The following is a 20973-nucleotide window of genomic DNA, read 5'->3' on the forward strand; positions in this document are numbered from 1 at the left end:
AAGTTCTACTGTGGCTAAAATGCTACCAAACAGTATCGCATGCTACAGAGAAATCTTTCATGAAATCAAGAGTCAATCGATGTGGCAAACTTCACTGATGTCTTATTTTAAGAAACTGACACAGCCACCCCAACCTTCGTAACCACCACCCCAATCAGTCAGCAGTCACCAACATGGAGGCGAGACCCTCCACCAGCAAAAAGATTACAATTCGCTGAAGGTTCAGATGATGATTAGTATTTTTTAGCAATAAAGCATTTTTTAATTAAGGTACTTACTTTTTTTTTTAAGACATAATGCTATTGCACACTTAACTGACTATAGTGTAAATGTAAATTTTATATGCACTGGGAAACAAATTCGTATGGCTTGCTTTATTGTGATACTCGTTTTATTGGGGTGGTCTGGAGCCAAACTCGCAGTATCTCTGAGGCATACCTGTACTTAAATTCTATGAGAATAAGGACTTTGTTTAGGTCATGTCTCTATCCTTAATACATATCAGAGAGTGACTGGAACACAGCAAGCGCTCAAAAACAAAAAATTTATTGAATGCTGAATAAATGAAGGAAAAAGGGGTGGGACCAAGTAAGAGGAAGAAGGTATTAGTGAAGAGGAGAGAGGAGGAAGACTAACATTTCTTGATTACCTTTTATGTTCCAGATTCCTATGTTCATAATCCTTGAAATGATCCTAAAAAGAATGTATTATTGTCTCCATTTACAGATGGGTCTACTAAGGCACAGGGGTTAGATAATCTTCCCAAGACTATTCACCTCCTGAGGAGCAGAGGCAATATTCTGATATGGATTTATCTGCCCAGAAAGGTCTTGCTCTTCCCACCTCCGAGGAGAAGGGACACAAATGCGCTCCTCTATAGTCAGCGGAGGAAACCCTGGTGGCATAGTGGTTAAGTGCTATGGCTGTTAACTAAGAGGTCAGCAGTTTGAATCCGCCAGGCGCTCCTTGGGAACTCTATGGGGCAGTACTACTCTGTCCTATAGGGTCGCTACGAGTCCAAATCGACTCTACGGCAGTGGGTTACTAGGTTATAGTCAGAGGGAAGAGAGAAAGCACAGAGAGTGATGGTTTTCATTTATAAGCAAAGGGTAGGAAGCTGTAGTTCAACCTGTTGGCCTCTATATTCTCTGTGAAATAAGGTAAAATAATTGAGGAAAAGAAGTAAGGCTGGAAGAGAGTTCTAAAAGTATCTACTAACTTCTGAGGAGGACATATGAGGTGCTGACCCAGGGCAAGTAAAAGAGCTGATGAGCAGCACTGAGAACCTAGATGAAATTAATCTTAGATAGTCCCTGTCTGTGTGTCTATGTGATGTGGCCAGCTGGGCTCAGTAGATGACTGGCTGGAGCAGAGAAGGAAGACTGTAAGAACAACCCAAGTAAGAATCTGTAGGGTAAATACATCAAAGTAAACGGAGACTGTGGAGGAAATCTAATTGGGATAAGGACAGAAATGAAGCCAGGAGGACGCTGGTATACCTAGAGTACATGGGGGGCTTAAGGGCTTACTTGGAGTTTACAGTGATATTGAATGAAAAGCAATTTTAGTAGAGGAAAGGAGGAGTCTTCAATCACCTTCATCTCCATTTCACTTCAGCAAACCTCTCCAAATGCTGGCTCTTGTTGACTGCTCTACTTTTGTAATTTGCTTTTACAACAATATAACAACAAGGGACATGTTTGTTCTGGGTTACCTGGTCCCTTGCAGTTAAATAAACTTTTGCCCCAAACAAAGAGCGTATTAAAAATGGACAATGGAGACCATGGTATTTCACAACTCTGTATCAAAGGCTTTTGTCCTTCCCCTGCCACTCTGCATAATACAAGATAGGTCTAAGAAATAACAATCATAGTAAATGACAACAAAAAGTTGACCTGGAGAACAACCAAAGCTCTTGAATATCTGGCATAATACAAAAATTAGCCTAATCTTATCCTTTTGTTTCAAGATATTTGCATTTAGTAAAGTGGGGTTATTTTCTAATAGGAATGTACTTGCTTTGTGTAAGTCAATCAAACAGCCAGATGTGATATATAAGTCTCCAGAAATGTATCCATTTCAGAAATGGCAGAATATTTTATCATCAATGCTAGGTTCTCTTACCAGTAGCAAGGAAGTCTTTTTTGAATGGACACAAAGCAATTAAAAAGGAAAGAGAGAACGATTAGAAATGTGTTGGCCATAATGACTTTATATCCACCTCAGAGGGTACCACAAACCTGCTCTGCCTATGAATCTTCTTTGAACTTACCAAAAGCCCCTCACCTCCAGTCATAGACAGTCTGATACCTCCACAGTCTAGTCCCATAAACCCAAGAAAACTCCAGAGCCTCAACTCACTATTATCATCCAGGGAACATGGTATAATCCAAAAGTGTATATAACTGGTCGGCAAATGCGTAGGGCTTATCATCACAGACATGGGTGGGAGCCTGGCAGAGGGGTCAACTGCTCTCCCCCGCAGTCCAAGGGGGTGCCAGATGAGGCATATGAAAGGCGCCTGACCGAGGCAATGGGATCAGAGGGGGCTAAGGCGTTTCTGCTGAACTTCACAGCTATCAACATCTATTCATCTTGAAATTGGGAAGAGGTGGCAATTTAAGAGATTGCCCCTGGGCGCTTGAACTGGGGGGAGGAAAAACAAATTAGACTGTCCCAGGGTGCTGGAATTGGGGGGGGGGGGCGAGGGAGCGCAAACTTGAGAATGCCCTTGAGTGCTTGTGACCTTGCTGAGCCTCTACTTCTTATCACCCTTAAGAATGCAAATAAATAATAATATAATGAGCTTCAGGAAAGTTGTGAATACATTTGCAGTTCAAAGATTAAAAGGAAAATGAATGTAGAAATGTTTGATCCGTACTCTCAGTCTTTTGAGATTATGGGAAATACTGGCCTAGATGGTTAAATCCAGTTTATCACTTTCAATTCTTATGTTCTTGTGATCGTCACATAAGCCTGTAGCCACAGAATAATTAAAAGCTCAGGACTGTTAACAAGGCATCACCTCAAAAATTCAACTACTATTCTATACACATGCATACAACTCACATAGATTAATTTCCCTTTGGCTTAACAGACCCTACCAGTGCTTTCCAAACTGCAGGTAATGAAACTGATTTAGTGGGTTACAACCTGATTTTCTACAAAATAAAATATAAAGATATCAGAATATATTGCATATAATAAGTACTCTTATAAGAGGTAAAATAAGGTGAAAATAATTTTTTCTGGTGTGTGTGTACTGGGATGGAAAATTACTATTTATTTCTTACTGTGAGTTACAGTAAAAAAGTTTAAAAGCCACTAGACTATACTACATCAAAATCAATCAACAATGACTCATTCTTAAATTCTAAATACTTTTTCAAAATTATTTACTTAATCTTCAAGTAGCAGTCCAGTGGGGGAGATAAGAACAATTATAATTCCTCGTTTTAAAATAATTGATCTCATTTTAAAAGCCAGAGATCTACAGGGAATTCATTTTCAATCCATTCTACATATGCTAACTCAAACAAATGAACTGAGAATTTGTAATCCTGTTCCCTCTGAATATGTATGTCCTTAAAATTCAGAGTTTATTTTGTGACATTTCTACCTAACTAAAATTGTTTTAATCTTCTTTGAAACTCATTTTTATATTTGGTAACCACTGATCAACCTACTGGAACCTATCCACTCATACCGACTCTTACCGTAAGCATATTTTACAACAGAAACTGAGAAGTTATTACCATGGCATCAAGAATTTTCCACTTCTCCACGAAAGCAACCTTGCTGTTACTACTGACTCTCCTACACTTGAGAAATGGTATCTCACTTCTGGGGAGCCTTAGAAACTTTATAATCATACCTTCAGAATCTACCAAGAGCTTGAGTTCCAGTAATCCAGGTGGGAAGAGTAGTTTATTCACAGACCTTTTATGTATACCAAGGTTGTCCAGTTTGGCTTGCCCCAAATTCTGAAGCTACATGGGACTTCTAGAAATGGCCCATCACATTCACTCAGTAATCTGAATGAGAGACAACAAGGGGAAGTCCCACAACTCCCAGCTCCTAGAGACAATCCACCACTTCTGGGGCAAAAGGGAACTGCTGAAAGACACACCTGCCAAACCACAGAAGTATTTACTGAGACTTTACTATGTTCCTTGCAGTGTGTAATAAGGAGCTTAGTGATCCTGAGAGGTAATTATCTGGTACTTAATTAGCAAACAAAGAGCCCTGGTGGCAGGACAGTTAAGTGCTCAGTTGCTAATCTAAACGTTGGCAGTTTGAATCTGCCCTAGCAATGCCACAGGAGAAAGACCTGGTAATCTGCTTTCATAAAGATTACAGCCGAGAAAATCCTACAGGGCAGTTCTACTCTGTTACATGGAGTTGTTAGGCATCCGAACCAACTCTTTGGTACCCTAAAACAACAATTAGCAAACAGTTCTTTCACATACATTTTAACATTTAATCCTAGGAAAAACGAAGGGAAAGAGATTAAGCATTATCATCCTCCTTATTTTACAAAGGGTTGTAATAAAAACATATCCAAACCTAGCAAAGCAAGACAGTGGTGGAATGAGGTGTTTGTTCTTTAACTCCTGGTCTAGTTCTCTTTTCCTATATCACAGGGCTCCCTTGGAAATACAAGATGTCGTCCTAAAGACTTGAACTCACCAGTCATTAGGTTACTGCATTCTTCTTACCTCTATGTGGCTCTCTGTGACCATGCTGTTGTTAGCTGTCACCAATCAAGTCAGCCCCCGACATTTGGCAACCCCGTGCACTGCAGAACAAAACGCTGCCTGGTCTGGTGCCATCCTCATGACAGATCTGTAGGGTTTTCACTGGCTGATTTTCGGAAGTAGATTGCTAGGCCTTTCTTCCTAGTCCATCTAAAAAACTTAGCGTAGCGTGCTTACAAAAATACTTTGCGGGGTAGGAGGGCATGGTTGGCAAGCAAACTGAAAACCTGCATTATTTGCATAAAAATATAGTAGTCCGGAAGCTCCGCTGAAGCCTGTTCAGCATCACGGCAACACACAAGCCTCCACTGACAGATGAGCGGTGTCTGTGCGTGAAGTGCACTGGCTGGGAATTGAACCCAGGTCTTCTGCATGGAAAGTGAGAATTCTGCCACTGAGCCACCAATGCCTCCTGTGACTACAAAAATGGCTATTTACATACCTGTGGTAAATTCTTACCTAAGCCAGGGGAAGATACAATAGAAAAATTCATTTAGTTGTATTTTAATTAGGCTGAAAGGAGATTACAAATATGAATGGAAGTTAAATAACAAAGGGAGATGCTGTTATTTGGATTGGGGATGAGGCAAACTGACAAAAACGTACATGGGCTAGTAGCAGCTTTTATAATGAGTCAGAATCAACTCGATGGCAACAGGTTCCCAGCTCTACCGAATCAGTAACTCGCACACCTGCTGTACCTGAGGTTCACTAGTATAAAGATTCTCTAACACATAAAGGTTTTGGAGCCTATACCTAAGTCCACACCATGTGTCCATTCATAATTTATTTTAATGGCTCTCTGATTTCTCTATATGCACAACCAATGTCTTATTATTTAACTACTTTCTTACATGAAAGGGCTTTCAAAGATAATATATCTCATCCTAATAAATGTTCACTAAGGTTTCCAGGTTTACAGCCACTTGTGAGTGCTATATATATATATATATATATATACATATACATATATATATACATACATACATATATACATACATATATGGTCTTTTTACATAGTGCCAAATGCTTCAGTCTTTTCACCTAATCTAACATCACACTTCTTATGCTGTGACATTTTAAATAGCCTACCACTAGGATATTTATTAACTACATGACTTTGGGTGAATTTCTGGAAGCTAAGTCTTGGTTGTCTGTGGGTTTATCTACCTCACAGTAGCATTATGAAGATCAAATGAAATAATGTTCATAATGCCTAACACATAGCACAAGCTCAATGAAATGACAGCAATTATTAATGATGATAATTGATAAGATGAATTATTCCACAGTGTTCCGTACCTTACACCAAAATAAATTTTAATGTATAAAATGAAACAATGAAAAACTAAAAGAAAAATATAGGTGACTATTCATACAACCTCATTACAGAGAAGAATTTTCTAAATACGCCCTCTGAAGAAAGATTATAAAGGAAAAAGACTGATAGATGTGCCTGCATAAAAACTTAAAGCTAAATTAAAAAGCATATAGCAAACTAGAAAAGCACTGGCAACATAAATGAGTTAAATATCATTATCGTTAACCTATAACTAAAAACTACAGATCAATTAAAAAAAAAGAACACACCTCATGGGTAAAGGACACGACTACGCAATTCACAAAAGAACACAAATATCATATGTATCTGCGATATACATAGACACGCACATATAGATATGCCAACATCAGTGAGAATCAACTCAAAGGCAACCAACAACATGCATAAACTGTGTGTTACACATAGGTTGATACAGATTCAATCTAACTTGTAATCAAAGAAATTAACTCAATTAAATATTTGTGTTTATTAAACTGACAAAAAAGTTTCAAATCATCTACTTTTGAAGAATGTTTGAGAAAACAGGCATTCTCCTATTCTACTAATGGATGTGTAAGACAGTCAAAACTTTTCTGGGGGGCAATTTGGCAATATAAAACCAAAACTTTAAAATGTGCACATACTCCTTGACTCAGAAATGTGATATCCAGCAGTCTGTCCTAAAGAAATAATCATTTAGCTAAAAGAATGTTTTTCATAGCATTGCTTTATAATAATGCAAAAACTGGAAATAACCTAAATGCCCAATAATTCAAAGTAATTATACTTTATAATAGGTCCGTATCATAAACTACCAGGTAACTATTACAAATGATGTTACGGAAACATATTCACTGTCACTGAAGGTCATTTAAGACCCAGCGTATAAGCGAGAAAAAAGTTTGCGAAACTATATATATATTTTTAAAAAATGTACCTATATATATATAGGTACATATTCATGGTGCTAGTAACTGGGTGTAGGGATTTTAATTTTTCTACAACTAATGTCATTACTTGCATAATACAATTTTTAAACAGGTGAAATTACTATTTATAACACCTAGATCAATCCAGTCCCCCTTTGAAATAATTTACAGTCTGAGCAACTATTTTAGGTACGAGGACCACTAGCTATCTTCTCTAACTCAGCGCTTCTATGCTATCTGTACTGAAAAGTCTCCTTTTTAAAGAATTTTCCATTTGCTAGTTTTTGTAAAATGCAATAAAAATTTCTAGAAAAATGAAATTAAAAGGCATACAAAAGCAAGCTCAATTTTTAAATGAGATTCATAAACATAATTATTCTATCAAATTGTTAAAAGAATGTTTCTAAACTCATTTCTGTACCTCTCTCTTCACTGACTACACCTTCCATAGCACTGACTGAAGTGATTAGAAAGCCTTTGCCAGGTACTAGATAACTGTACCAAGCGGACAATATTTGGATCTAGCATCTGAAGACTCTTCCACAACAGGAGATAACATTCTTCAATAAATAGGAATATCTGGTTTCATCCCCTATTATGTTTACTATATGCATTAGCCTATAATATTTTTCTAATGCTAAAAGTAGACATTTTCTATGAAGTTGTACACAATTTTAAACTGCCACTCATAAAAAAAAAAAGGCAATCTCACATAGTAAAGGCTTAACTTCTGAGAATTAATAAAAACTTCCAAATCATGGGGAAACAGGAGTCATTAGGACATCTCCCAAATCATGGCGAAACAGGAGTCATTTGGATGTACCAAGTACACAGATTTATCTGTCTGCAATGGAAGCGATGGAAAATATAAATTGGTATTGAGAGTTGCCTGTTTGCTCCCAGAGCTAAGAGAAGAAAATAAGACAGTCTGCCAGTTCCTTGGCAAACTGAATATAGTCCGTGGGGAAAATGCTGTGTGAGCCTTTACCATGCCACCTGAGGAAAGAATCAGTGATGGACTTCTTCGGACTCAGGCTAAAGTTCCGACATTTATAAACATTTTATGTTAAGATAAAAAGAATTTACGTCCCAAATGATTCTCTGAAAACTGGTAGCTTGATCTCCAGAAATAAAGTTCCATATTTTAGCAGCTTGTTATCAAAGGTAGACAAAATTAAAAGTGTTATGTGTCAGGAACTGAGGATTTCCAACTAATATTTATGTTAATAAAAAGTATGGGAATATTTTAATTAGCTAATGATAGTCATGCTTTTAAATTGCTGCAAATTCAATCTACTGGTAGAAAAACGAAAAACTACACCTAATAAAAAAAATACAATGCCTTAAACATAGTAGGTACTCAGTGAAAACTCCGCAAGCTGTCATATAATAGTAAGGTCAAACGGTTTACTCTCCAGTTTTATCAAGTGAAAGGCTGGGCGCCAGACCAAAAGCGTGATGAGCAGGGGTTCGGTACGGAATGAACAGAAGGACGGATGCAGGTAAACCAACGAGAGAGGCCAAAACTGAAACTAAAAGGAAGCCTAAACGAAAGCTCTAAAGCAGTAGGCAGTTTCTGAACTAGTTAGAGGGAATAGGAATATTCAACTTGGTAGGACTTAGGACTTAAAGGCAAGAAGAAAATTCATTGAAAGTTAAGAATGGTGAAATTCAATCCATGAAGATGCCTGGAGTATTACTGGATTCTTCTTTCTCCCTGCCTCATAAAAAGTATGTTTTTAGATTGAGGTATAATTACATACCGCATAGTACACAAATCTTCAATGTGAAGCTTGATAAATTTTTACATCTGTACACACCCATGTAACCCCCACCCAGGTCAAGATACAGAACACTTCCTGTGCCTCCTCCCCCGCCCCCAGCCCACCACAAAGGTAGCCATATTCTTGCTTCTCGCACCACTGATTGCTTTTGCCTATTTTCGTACTCCATAGAGATGGAATCATACAGAATGTGCTCTCCTGTGTCTGATTTCTTTTTTTTTGCTCAGCCTTATAATTTTAAGACTCATTCATATTTCTGTGGGCATAGGTAGTCTGTTCCTATTCACTGCTGAGTAGTACTCCATTGTATGGATAGACTATAAATTTGTTTATCCATCTTCCTGTTGATGGACATTTGGGTTGTTATCAGCCTTATGCTTTTATGAATAAAGTTGTTATGTATGAAGATTCTCGTACAAGTCTTTTGGTGGACCTAAGCACTCATTTCTCTTGGTATTTCTAGAATAGACTGCTGGATCACAAGGTACGTGTATGTTTAGTTTTATTAGATCAGGCCAGTCTTCTAAAGTGATTATATCAACTTATCCTCCTACTAGCAATATTTGTGAATTCTCATATAAAATTTTTAAGTTTTAAAAAGCTCTTTAGTTGAAGAGCAACAAGAGTTTTGAGGCTTTTTGTTTTGTTTGTCCATCTTTTAGAACGGAGGTAATATCACATCACAAGGGATACACAAGATGATTTTGGGAAGCATGGGAAGAAAATAGTAAAACTTCTACTTTAGTTTCCTATTTTTTGTTTTTTGCTAAAAAAAGTAAAAGTTACTAATATTTAATGTATGAATTGACACTAGTGTCTTTACTCGGCCTTATGTTAGTGATCACATTTACTTCCTTTGTGCATACTGTGATTTATTGCCCTTTGTGTGCTCCTAGGTGAGTAGAGAAAACGCTGGTGGCATAGTTGTTAAAAGCTACAGCTGCTAACCAAAAGGCTGGCAGTTCGAATCCACCAGGCGCTCCTTGGAAACTCTATGGGGCAGTTCTACTCTGTCCTACAGGGTCGCTATGAGTCGCAATCGACTTGACGGCAACGGGTTTAGGTGAGTAGAATAACAGACTCAACGGAACTAACTCTCAACAGATGAACAAGTGGCTAAAAAGAAGCTTACAAATACTAGGAATGTAAACGTAAGAAAACAAGGAAATGGCTGAGTTGACACCTCTATTCTAGAAAACCTCTTCAGAAGATAAAAACTGTGACCATCTACTCAGATCTCACAAAAAGTAGGAAAAAATATTTCAGAAATTAAGACTATTCTAAATATGGACTTAATCTATTACTGTCAATGATATTTTGCCAATACAATTTTAAACACTTAAATTATTTATATCATCTTTCATCCCTTATAGTTTGTTTTTTGTCCTATGATGTTTGTAACAGTATACAAAGTACATGTATATATAATTTTAAAGTAAATTTATAGAGGAACTTCTAAATTTTTTAAACCATACATAATAAAATAGAACCGAACCAGCGTAGCAGGGGCAGGGGTTTGGGGACCATGGTTTCAGGGGACATCTAAATCAATTGGCATAATAAAATCTATTAAGAAAACATTCTGCATCCCACTTTGGTGAGTGGCATCTGGGGTCTTAAATGCTAGCAAGCAGCCATCTAAGATGTATCAATTGGTCTCAATCCACCTGGAGCAAAGGAGAATGAAGAGCACCAAAGACACAAGGTAATTATGAGCCCAACAGGTACAAAGGGCCACATAAAGCAGAGACTACATTATCCTGAGACCAGAAGAACTAGATGGTGCCTGGCTACAACTGATGACTGTCCTGACAGGGAACACAACAGAGAATCCCTGAGGGAGCAGGAGAGCAGTGGGATGCAGGCCCCAAATTCGAGTAAAAAGACCAGACTTAATGGTCTGACTGAGACTAGAATGACCCCAGAGATCATGGTCCCCAGACCTCCTGTTAGCCCAAGACGAGAACCATTCCCACAGCCCACTCTTCAGACAGGGATTGGACTGGACTATGGGATAGACAATGATACTGCCGAAGAATGAGCTTTTTGGATCAAGTAGACACATGAGACTACGTTGGCATCTCCTGTCTGAAGGGGAAATTAGAGGATAGAAGGGGTCAGAGGCTTACCAAATGGACACAAAAAGAGAGCGTGGAAAGAAGGAGCGTGCTGTCTCATTAGGGGGAGAACAATTAGGAGTATATAGCAAGGTGTCTGTAAGTTTTTGTTATGAGAGTCCGGCTTGATTTGCAAGCGTTTACTTAAAGCACAATTAAAAACAAAAAAAAGACTCCACTAGAAATAGTCAGCTGCTACTTAATGTTAAAATAACACATCTGAGCAGTGAGGGAGAAGAGGAGGGACAGGAATCAACTGGGATGAGATATAAGGGGACTTTCCCAGGTATTGATACTGTTCTGTATCTTAGCAGGGGTTTAGATTATAACAGTGTATACATTTATTAAACTTACTGCACAGCACATTTCAGGTTAAGTTAGATAAATGCATTTCATGCTACATAAATTTTACTTCAGAAGAAAAAAAAGGATCTATAAAACAATATTGACCATTAGTTAACGGTACGCATGCTTACGCGTTTAGAAGTGAATTATACTGATGTCTGCAACTTACTTTGAAATACATTAAAATAAAATGGAATGCTGTATGGATAGAGAGGTGGATATTTGGACAAATATGTGATAGAGCAAATAAAGTATTAATAGTACAATCTAGATGATAGATACATGAGTGCTGACTGCACAATTTTTAACTTTACTATGTTTGAAATTTTTTAGGAGGAAATAACATCTACTAAAGAGATCATAACACTGGGTTGAAAACTGAGAGAGAAATATTAATTAAAAACAACGTACCGATACAAAAAAAGGCACTTGGAAATTAAAAAAAGGAAAAACAGAAACATTCAAGAACCACTGCTTGGTACTTTTATTTACAATCAATCTGTGAGGTGAGAATTACCCCTATTTTACAGACTAGTAAACTGAAACTTAGTAAGATTACAGAACATGCCCAAAGTCACACAATGTGAGGCAGAGGCAGGAGTTGAATCCAACTTATCCAAATTTTCCACATGTCCAAATTCTCTTGGCCCACAATCCTCACAAGCAGCAGCTTAGGCTAGGACCAAACACATTCCCTAGAGCAAGGAACTCACTTCTCCTTTCTAGGATGTACCAACTCTGTTAGAAAGTTCTACCAAGGATTGAAATCTGTCTTCGCACTGTTTTTCTCCTCCTAGGTGTGATTCCTCGTGGCATATTGCATCTAATCCACATGACTGTCCTTCATACCAAGTGACAGTAACTTGAAATTTGAAAAACAGGATTTTTTCCAGTTAATATTTTACAAATTATCATCTACAAAGCTATAGTTAGGTGTAAAATGGGGATAACGCCTCACAGAGCTAGAATGAAAATAAAACGAGAACATACGTGAAGCATACAGCACAGTAACTAACAAAGAACAGTAACACAAACATCTTTTTCTTCATTTTCTAGCCTTTACCTTTCCTTAGAGATCGCAAAGGCCACTCACTATAAAATAATACTTTTTTTTTTCTTCCAAGAGACTTCCAAGGTCTTTTCCTTGCAGAGTTCATGTAAATGTGAACACAGAGTTTTTCATACATTTTGTTTCATTTTATTCTCCAATTTGCCTTGGTTTGGAATTAAAACTTCTAGGAACTTTATCTACAGTTAGACATACAATGAGGACCATCCCCCCCCTTTTGAATTCTGTTCTCTAGCTGATTAATCTTTTTTAAGTAATATTTTATTGAGTTTTTGGTGAAAGTTTACACAGCAAGTTAGGGTCCCATTTGACAATCTCCACACATTTATTCAGTAACATTAGTTACATTCATCACACAACATTCTCTTTAACCGTGTTGTTTGTTCCATTTCTAGTACTCTAGTTTCCCTGCCCTCTTGCCATCTCATCTTTGCTTTTGAGTAATTGTTGACCTTTTGGTCTCATACTTATGGTTTTTAAGGATAGGACCAATGGTACTGGTAATGTCCTTTATTTTGTGTGTCACTTTGCTATTTCACTAAAAAGTGACCTCAGGAGATAGGCTCAGTTCTAGGTTTAAAGAGTATTTCAGGGCGATAGTTTCACAGAGTCCTCTGTTTTCTACCTTTTCAGTTTGTCTGGCTTTTTTTTTGGTAATAATTTGAGTACTGCTCCCCATTTTTCTCCCATTCTATCCAGGACCACCTATTATGCCACAGGCAGAATGGTCAGTGGTGGTAGCCAGGCACCATTTAGTTCTTCTGGTCTCAGGGTAAATGAGGTTGTGGCTAATACAGGCTTGTTTCTTCTCTGAGCTTCTTGTTACCTTCTGGTTTGCTCCGGACCAGTAGAAACTAGTTCCATCATAGATGGCCACTCACAAGCCTTTATGGCCCCAGGCACTACTCACTTCACTAGAAAGCAGGTCATGATTTTTGTGAACTACGTTATGCCAACTGACTGACTTGTCCAATGAGACTACGTAACCAGCACCACTTCTGCAGCACTTTACTACAAATTACTACAGGTGGCCAACCTGTACAAACAACATGTTAATGAAATTTTAAGTCTAATTTCTTTTTGACTCTCAGCAGACATTCTTCAAAAGCAAGATTTAAGAAAGCCACTGTGTTACAAGGAAATGACCAACTGATGATGATAAACTTTAACTCATATTTGAACATACAAATGTGTGTGTATATATATATATATAAACATATATATATACACACACACACACATACACTATACTTCCTACTTTAAAAATACATGCAGGGATTCCCTAAAGATTCCTAAAGTCACAAATCTGCCCCTTTAAGCAATATAGTAGTATAATACGAAAAATAACCAGCTACTCCACCATGAAAACTTTGCCATATTTAAGGACAACCCACAGTTCACACATAGAGAAAAGTTATTTTCACAGCCTAATGGAACCTGAATAAGATTGTTTTTTCCAACTGAAATCTGAGGTTGTTAAGTGTTGGAAGGAATCCTAGAAATGATCATTTTATGGTTGCAGAAATTGATATTCAGACAGCTGAAATGATTAGCCTGTAACAGAGACCGAACCAGACACCAGATCTCCCAATTCCTGGCTGAGCGCTCTTTCCATTCTACAATTATGATTTCTTTTTTTTTCCAAAGGAAATATAAAACACAGTGATCACGTCCATCCATTAATTCGACTACACTAAATTTCAGTCTGTCTACCCATGATGTCACTTCCTTTTGTGAATGGGTGTATTTTTTTGAGGGGTGGGGTGTCTGGCTATCTTAAGTTGACTATAACACAACATTTTAGAACCACACTCTATGCCATTTTTTCCCATGCCTATTTCTGTTCCTCGGGATAGCAATATAGTTTCCAAGATGCCTCGGCCCTTCTTTTCACTGTATTTATTTCAAATAATCACCTGTTTTTTTAACTCTTACAAAATTTAAAATGCAATGATTTATTTTAAAACGCAATGCACTCAGAGCATGTTATACGTCTTTCTCACTCAAAGGGTATAATGAAAAATTTTAATGCTATGTACTACATGCAGATGTTTTCTAGAGAAAGAGCCCAGCGACAACCTTGATATAGGAAGAACTACTGTGGACTGTGGTGGAAAGCCAAAGCTAAGGTTTGGGATTCAACCTAAAACAAATATGGAGGTGAAAAGGCATGAGATGCTTGCTGGACCCATGAGCCAGAGCCAAGCTGCAAGCTCCTGGTTATTTGGTGTTTGTTTAAAATAACGACCGATCCCAGGGAAGCACATACCCCAGGACAATGATAGGGCAGGCGGGCGCCCGGAATCGCGCTCACTGAAAACTCAACAAGTCTGGATGGCGAAGGATGCCCCGACAGATGGATGAATGACTGCCAAGAGGCTCCTGCTGGCCTCGGAATGACCACTACCCCTGTCCGGGATTTGCCGCCGCGGTTCCGGGCCAGCTCGTGGACAGCCATTTGCACGGCGCTCACCTACCTGCCCCGACGTTCGCCCAGGACCCGGGATATCTACCAACGACCCTGCCCGAACTCGATGCCTCCGCCCTAGGCCCGCTTCCCAGTGGCGCCCGTCCCCCGATCACCACTGGCTTTCAGGAAGACGGCAGCGTCAGGCCTGCGGGGGCCGGACCCGCCTTCGAAGGTGGGCGGAAGGATGGCGGCACTCGCGGGGTGCGGGCGCGGCCGGGAATCTTCGTCTCCAGCCCCGGCCGTTCTCTCTGCGCAGCGCCGGGAGCCGCGGGGCCGAGGCGATGGGGAAAGGGGGCGGCGCGCCATCATGAAGGGGAAAATGGTGGGCGGCGGGCGTGCCCGCGCGCGGCCGCCGTACTCACCCGGGCCGGCCAGTGCGGGTAGCCCTTCATCTTGGCGAAGACCAGGTCGCCCGCCTTGTACTCGCGGGGCCGCGGACGCGCCATCCCGGCCGCTCCCGTTCCCGGTCGCCCTTGGTCGCCGCCGAAGATGCCGGGAGGCCGCCCCCCGCGGGCCGACGGACTGCGCCGCGCTCCCCGCGGGCCTCGAGCCGGGCGGGCAGGCGAGCGGCCGCTCCGACGAGGGGAAGCGGCGAGGCGGCGGCTGAGGCGAGGGTGGGCGGGGGCGCAGCAGGCCCGACAAATCCCGGCCCGGCAACGGGGGAGGGGAGCCCCCGGCCGTTCGGCGCTCGTCCGCGTCTGGCCGCGCAGAGGTGCCCGCCGCCGCCGCCGCGCGCCGCTCACAGGCGCCGCGTCGCCTGCTTCATGCCGCCGCGGCTGCCAGCGGCCTCTCTCGGCTCCCAGCGCGGCGCGAGCCCCGGGCCTCGCGCCTCCTCCGAATTCCTCCTCGGGCAGCGACCGCAAACACGATCTTATTATTGTTCTCGCGCGCGCTCAGCATCCCCCTCGCTTCGCTTCCCGCTCCCCTCCCCTCCCGCGCCGGCCGGTTAATTCCTAGGTACACGGCCGGCTTTCGCGGAGAAACCGAGCGCGCCAGCCCGGCTGCTCGGCGGGCGGGCGGGCGGGCGGTGGATACGTCCTCCCCCAGCACCGAAGCCCGCGCCGGGCGGGCGGGAGCGCCTACTCCGGAGGAAGCCCGCCGGCCGCTCTCTTTTGTTCTCGGCCGGGAGCTGCCTGCTGCAACGCAGCCAATCACCACCCAGCGGTCCCCCTCTCCGCCCGCGCGCACCACACTGGGGGCGCCCCCCAGTCCCGCACCCGCTTCCCGCGGAGTCGTCCCCGCCCTTGTCCGGCTACCCCCGCGGGCCACTTCCGCGGGCGCTGTCTGGGGAGTGGGGGACAAAGGCACTCCAGGACCAGGGAACGGCTGCCCGAGGGGACCTGCTGCCCTGGGCATCAGGCTGCTGAAAAGAACACTGCTTTGGAGTCAGCGACCTTGTTGGGTTCTCGCCTAGGCCTGTCCTTGACAATGCAGTGTAACCCACAGAGGGTAAGCTATTAACCGAGTCACAGGAGGGTTTCTCGCCTGGCATAGTTGGGTTCGAACATGGATCTTAGGTGACACCAGAGTTCATAAGCGGCTATGCAGTTTTTTTATGAAAAAGAATTACTCTGGCAGGTCGCTTGTGTCCAGTCCTGGGAACGTTTTGGACAACTCTTTTGAAATTTGGCACCCAGTTCTGGTGATCTATGTATAAATCTAGAACAGCGTGTGCATTTACCACTATTTTACTCTGAACTCCTTAGCTGGCTGCTTTCGAAGACATTTTGGTAGTGAGGCTTCTAACACCCTCCTCTGTGGGAGTAAATCAAGTAATTCAACCAGTCTCTTTCTTAATCAACCCAATGAATGAAAGCTGCCCCTTTCATTATCCGGAAGCCTACCTTTAAGAGGTCAGTGGGTACAGCTCCTGAGTGTAGCTGACTTTCTGTGGACTTTACCTTGTCCCAAGGACCTTGAATAATACGAGAGGCCCGCAGTTCTTGTTTGTGTCTGTCCCCTCTCTAGGCTTTCCTGCCCTCTCTGTCTTACAGAATCTACAGTTTCTCCCAGCATCCTCCTCCCTCTGTCACCCTGTAGAATTATGTGTTTATTTTTTAACCCCTTCTCTTGTTCCTTGGTGCTGGACTTCCAATAATACAGATTTAAAGGCTTTAGACTTCCTGTGGATCATTTACTTTGTTCATAGTGTTTTGACATATCCTTACTAACATCTGGTGGCTTTCCCTTTTTTAGGTATTTATCCTTCCTCACCTGTCCTACGGATTCACCTTTCCCTCTTTTCTCACGCGAAGACTAGTCTAGGTCTTTTCGCCTCAGCTGTAAAAGCCGGCCAATGCGTCTCCCACTTCTAGAACCTGCCGTGCACAGCCGTCATCGTGTCACACCCTGCTCATGAGCCTGTGAATCGTTCCTGTATATCTTCTTACATCAAACCCAAATCTCTGTGACGGGCTGCCAAAGCCCTAGCTGTTGGCTACTTGCCCCATAAGGTCTGGCCTCCCTGTGGGCACAAGGTGGAAATAGGGGAGAGGAGAAAAATGAAATGGAAAAGGCTGGCAGTTGGGAACCTAGGAGGACTTTAAGCAGGAGAAGGACATGGTCATAGTTTGGGTTTAGACAGATCACTCTGATGGCCAGTATGGAGATGGATTTGAGGGTGACAGGCTGGAGGTAGGAGGCCCAGTTGGGAGGTTTTCACCCGGACAGAGAAGACAAGGAAGGGCTGAGATAGGGCTTGCCAACTCATCGGGCAGGAAGATAGTGAAATCAAAAAGTATTCCCTGATTTCTGACTTAAGCAACAGGATGGTGAGGAATCCATGAAGAGTAGGCAAGTTTGGGGATGAGATTATGAGTATTTTTGGATATATTGAGATTTCTATAAGGCATCCAGAGACAGATGTTTAGTGAACAGCTAGATATATAGTGTAGAGAAAGTGGTCCAGGCAACAGGCAACAATGAGGTTTACATCAATCTATAATTTTTTTTTTTTATAAGTGGTGGTTGAAACCGTGAGGGAGGATGCCCAAGAGATTGTGTCACATGAGAACAGTGGCCTATGAAGGAGCTGATAGAGCTAGGCAACATCAACTTTTACAAGTCAGGCAGGAAAAGAGGACTATAGTGCTATAGAAGCCTAAGAGTTAAAAAACTTCAAGAAGGAGGAAGATTGCCAGATAATTAGATGCCAGAAGGAGGTCATGTAAGATAAGGAATGAGATGAGTCCATTGAATCTGGCAATGGAAAAAGTCATTGGCGATCTTGTTAGGAACTGCTTCAGTGAAATGGTGGTGGGAAGAAACTACAGAACAGTGGCTTGAGATGTGAGTAGGAGGTAAAAATGTGGAGGCAGAAAGTGTAGATAATTCATTCCCAACAGTGGAGGAGTAGCAAGAAAGCATGAAGGGAGAGTTGTTCTGTTGTTGTTTGGTTGGTTTTTAAAAACAAGAGAAATTTGAATTTGTGTGAGAAGAAGGAGCTAATAGAATGGTTGAAGATAAAGGCCAAAGAGGGGATAATTAGTGGAGTTTAGTTATTTTGAGAATGTGGAGATTTCTCCCAATATAGGCTTGGTCTAAGGTTTTCAACAGCCTGGACTAGCTGCTGAACACAGGTCATGTGCTGGCCTTCCATACCCTAACTAAGTCAGACTTAATAACACATCCATATGGGATCCCTTTATATTGAGAGTGTAGAGGACTTGAGTCACTTACTGGTGAAGATCAAAGACTACAGCCTTCAGTATGGATTGCACTTCAACATAAAACAAAAGTCCTTACAACTGGACCAATAAGCAACATCATGATAAACAGAGAAAAGACTGAAGTTGTCAAGGATTTCGTTTTACTTGGACCCACAATCAACGTCCATGGAAGCAGCAGTCAAGAAATCAAATGATGTATTGCAAATCTGCTGCAAAAGACCGCTTTAAAGTGTTAAAAAGCAGAGATGTCACTTTGAGGACTAAGGTGCACCTGACCCAAACCATGGTATTTTTCAGTCACCTCATATGCATGCAAAAGCTGGGCAATGAATAAGGAAGACTGAAGAATTGATGCCTTTGAATTACGGTGTTGGCGAAGAATATTGACTATACCATGCACTGCCAGAAGAACGAATGAATCTGCCTTGAAAGAAGTACAGCAGAATTCTTCTTAGAAGCAAGGATGGTGATACTTCATCTCACGTACTTTGGACATAGTATCAGGAGGGACTAGTCCCTGGAGATGGACATCATACTTGGTAAGGTAGAGGGTCTGTGAAAAAGAGGAAGATCCTTAATGAAATAGATTGACATACTGGCTGCAACAATGGGCTAAAACATAGCAATAATTGTGAGGATGGTGCAGGACAGGGAGGTGTTTTATTCTGTTGTGTATAGGGTCACTATGAGTCCAAACTGACTTAATGGCACCCAACAATGTAACAACAACAACTGGCTGTTCATCAGGGATCTCCTAATGTGCTTGGCTAAGAGACCATCTGTGTATGAAGCCAGGATGGATACAGATCACCTCCTCAACACATTGCTTCTTGGGGTGAAGCATTGCCCTGTGACTTTCTCTGCAGGCAGAGCTTTCAGATTGGTTCTTCCGCTTTACACAGAGGGCTGTTGCCGTGGCTATTCTAGAACAATGCTCTATTCAAATATTTAACAGATAATAAGTAATCCTTTAGAGATAGCACTAGGACCATTAAAAGAGCCTGATGTATTTTATTTTAGTCAATGTGCCCACAAAAGCTGGGCTATTTGCTATGTCAAAATAGAACACATTAATTTTTCACCTGAAACTTGGAAAGAAATTCATTGGAAAATGGTGATAATATCAACGTCCTTTGATCACTTTTGATTTCCCAATCCTCAAATTCTTATGAGCTATTTCTCCCCACCCTTGGCTGCCTGATCTATTTTTTGCCTCTCCTCTTCTCACTCACACACATCCACACATTTTATTGGCCCAGTCCTGTTTTTACCTTTCTCTTTCATATCTTGTCTTGGCTTCCTAATAAAACTCTGTCCAGTAGCTCCTTTGTATCTTGCTCCCAAAATTCACCTATTCCATGATGCTTCAATTTCCTAAAATCTATTCCTCTTCCCCCCAAAATGTACTAATTGCAGGTGAGGTGATACATATAAATCACTTAGAACAGAGCCAGGCACATAGTAAATAGTCATTAAGTGTTGGTTGACACTTATCTTTATTGTTGTTAGTAACTTGCCATGGTGGAAAGAACTGTGGAAAGGGAGTTAAAAAAACTTGATCTTTCTCCCATGAAGCTACTGAGTGGTTTTGAACCACCAAGCTTTCAGTTAGCAGCCAAGAACTTAACTGTTGTGCCACCAGGGCTGCTGTGTGTGTGTGTGTGTGTGACATAAAGATTCACACTCACTGCCATTGAGTCAATTCTGACTCATAGTGACCCTATAGGACAGAGTAGAACTGCCCCGTAGGGTTTCTAAAATTGTAAATCTTTACGGAAGCAGACTGCCACATCTTTCTCCTGCTGAGTGGCTGGTGGGTTCGAACTGCTGACATTTGGGTTAGCAGCCAAGTACTTTAACCACTGTGCCATCAGGGCTCCTCCCATAAAGATTACAATGTAGAAACCTTATGGGGAAGTTCTACTCTGTCATATAGATCATCATGCATTGGAATCAACTCGATGGCACATAACAACAAATATATTGAATATGTCAAAAGGGAGCTCTCTGGACTTTATATCAGAGTCCACTTCTACTACTTTTGCCACTAGAGGTGTCTTTCAAATGTTCTTTGGCACAGTACCAGGGGAACCGGTCCCACATTCCTTGAAAGAGAAGGAGTTCTGGGAGTCAAATAAAAGAAGTGTAATACACTGCTTGTGGTAAGTGAGAAAACTCCCACCTCAGTGTGAGTGGTGTCAACAGAATTGGGACAGTTCTAGGTTGGCAGAAGGCACCATAAGATCAATATGGGCAATGATGGAAGAGAGTATGTGACAAAGGTCAGGGTCAGCCAGAATTGCCAGACTGGGAGTATGTAACACCAGCAGCTAGTATACTCAGGCTACCCCGTAGAGAAGCGGAAACCACCCCAATAATGACCCCATATACGTGCTAATGGTTTCTGAAGATGCTGCCTGAGCCACCTGGTTCTTTCTTGGAGAACCCATAAATTGAGTGTATTCTGACTCATAGCGACCCTACAGGGCAGAGTAGAACTACCCCATAGAGTT

General features: G+C 41.6%; 1 protein-coding gene across 1 annotated transcript in view; it reads right to left on the reverse strand.

The window, feature by feature from the left end:
- The window catches only part of HDGFL3 (HDGF like 3), an 84318-nt gene extending 69037 nt beyond the window's left edge, over window positions 1-15281 (reverse strand). Inside the window, exon 1 of the mRNA XM_064267192.1 lies at window positions 15155-15281. Within this exon, the coding sequence (XP_064123262.1) occupies window positions 15155-15238 (84 nt within the window). The 5' untranslated portion in view covers window positions 15239-15281. The remainder of the gene's footprint in view (window positions 1-15154) is intronic.
- Between the last annotated feature and the right edge of the window lie 5692 nt (window positions 15282-20973).

This window comes from Loxodonta africana, chromosome 13 (assembly GCF_030014295.1).
Source record: "Loxodonta africana isolate mLoxAfr1 chromosome 13, mLoxAfr1.hap2, whole genome shotgun sequence".
Lineage (NCBI taxonomy): Eukaryota > Metazoa > Chordata > Mammalia > Proboscidea > Elephantidae > Loxodonta > Loxodonta africana.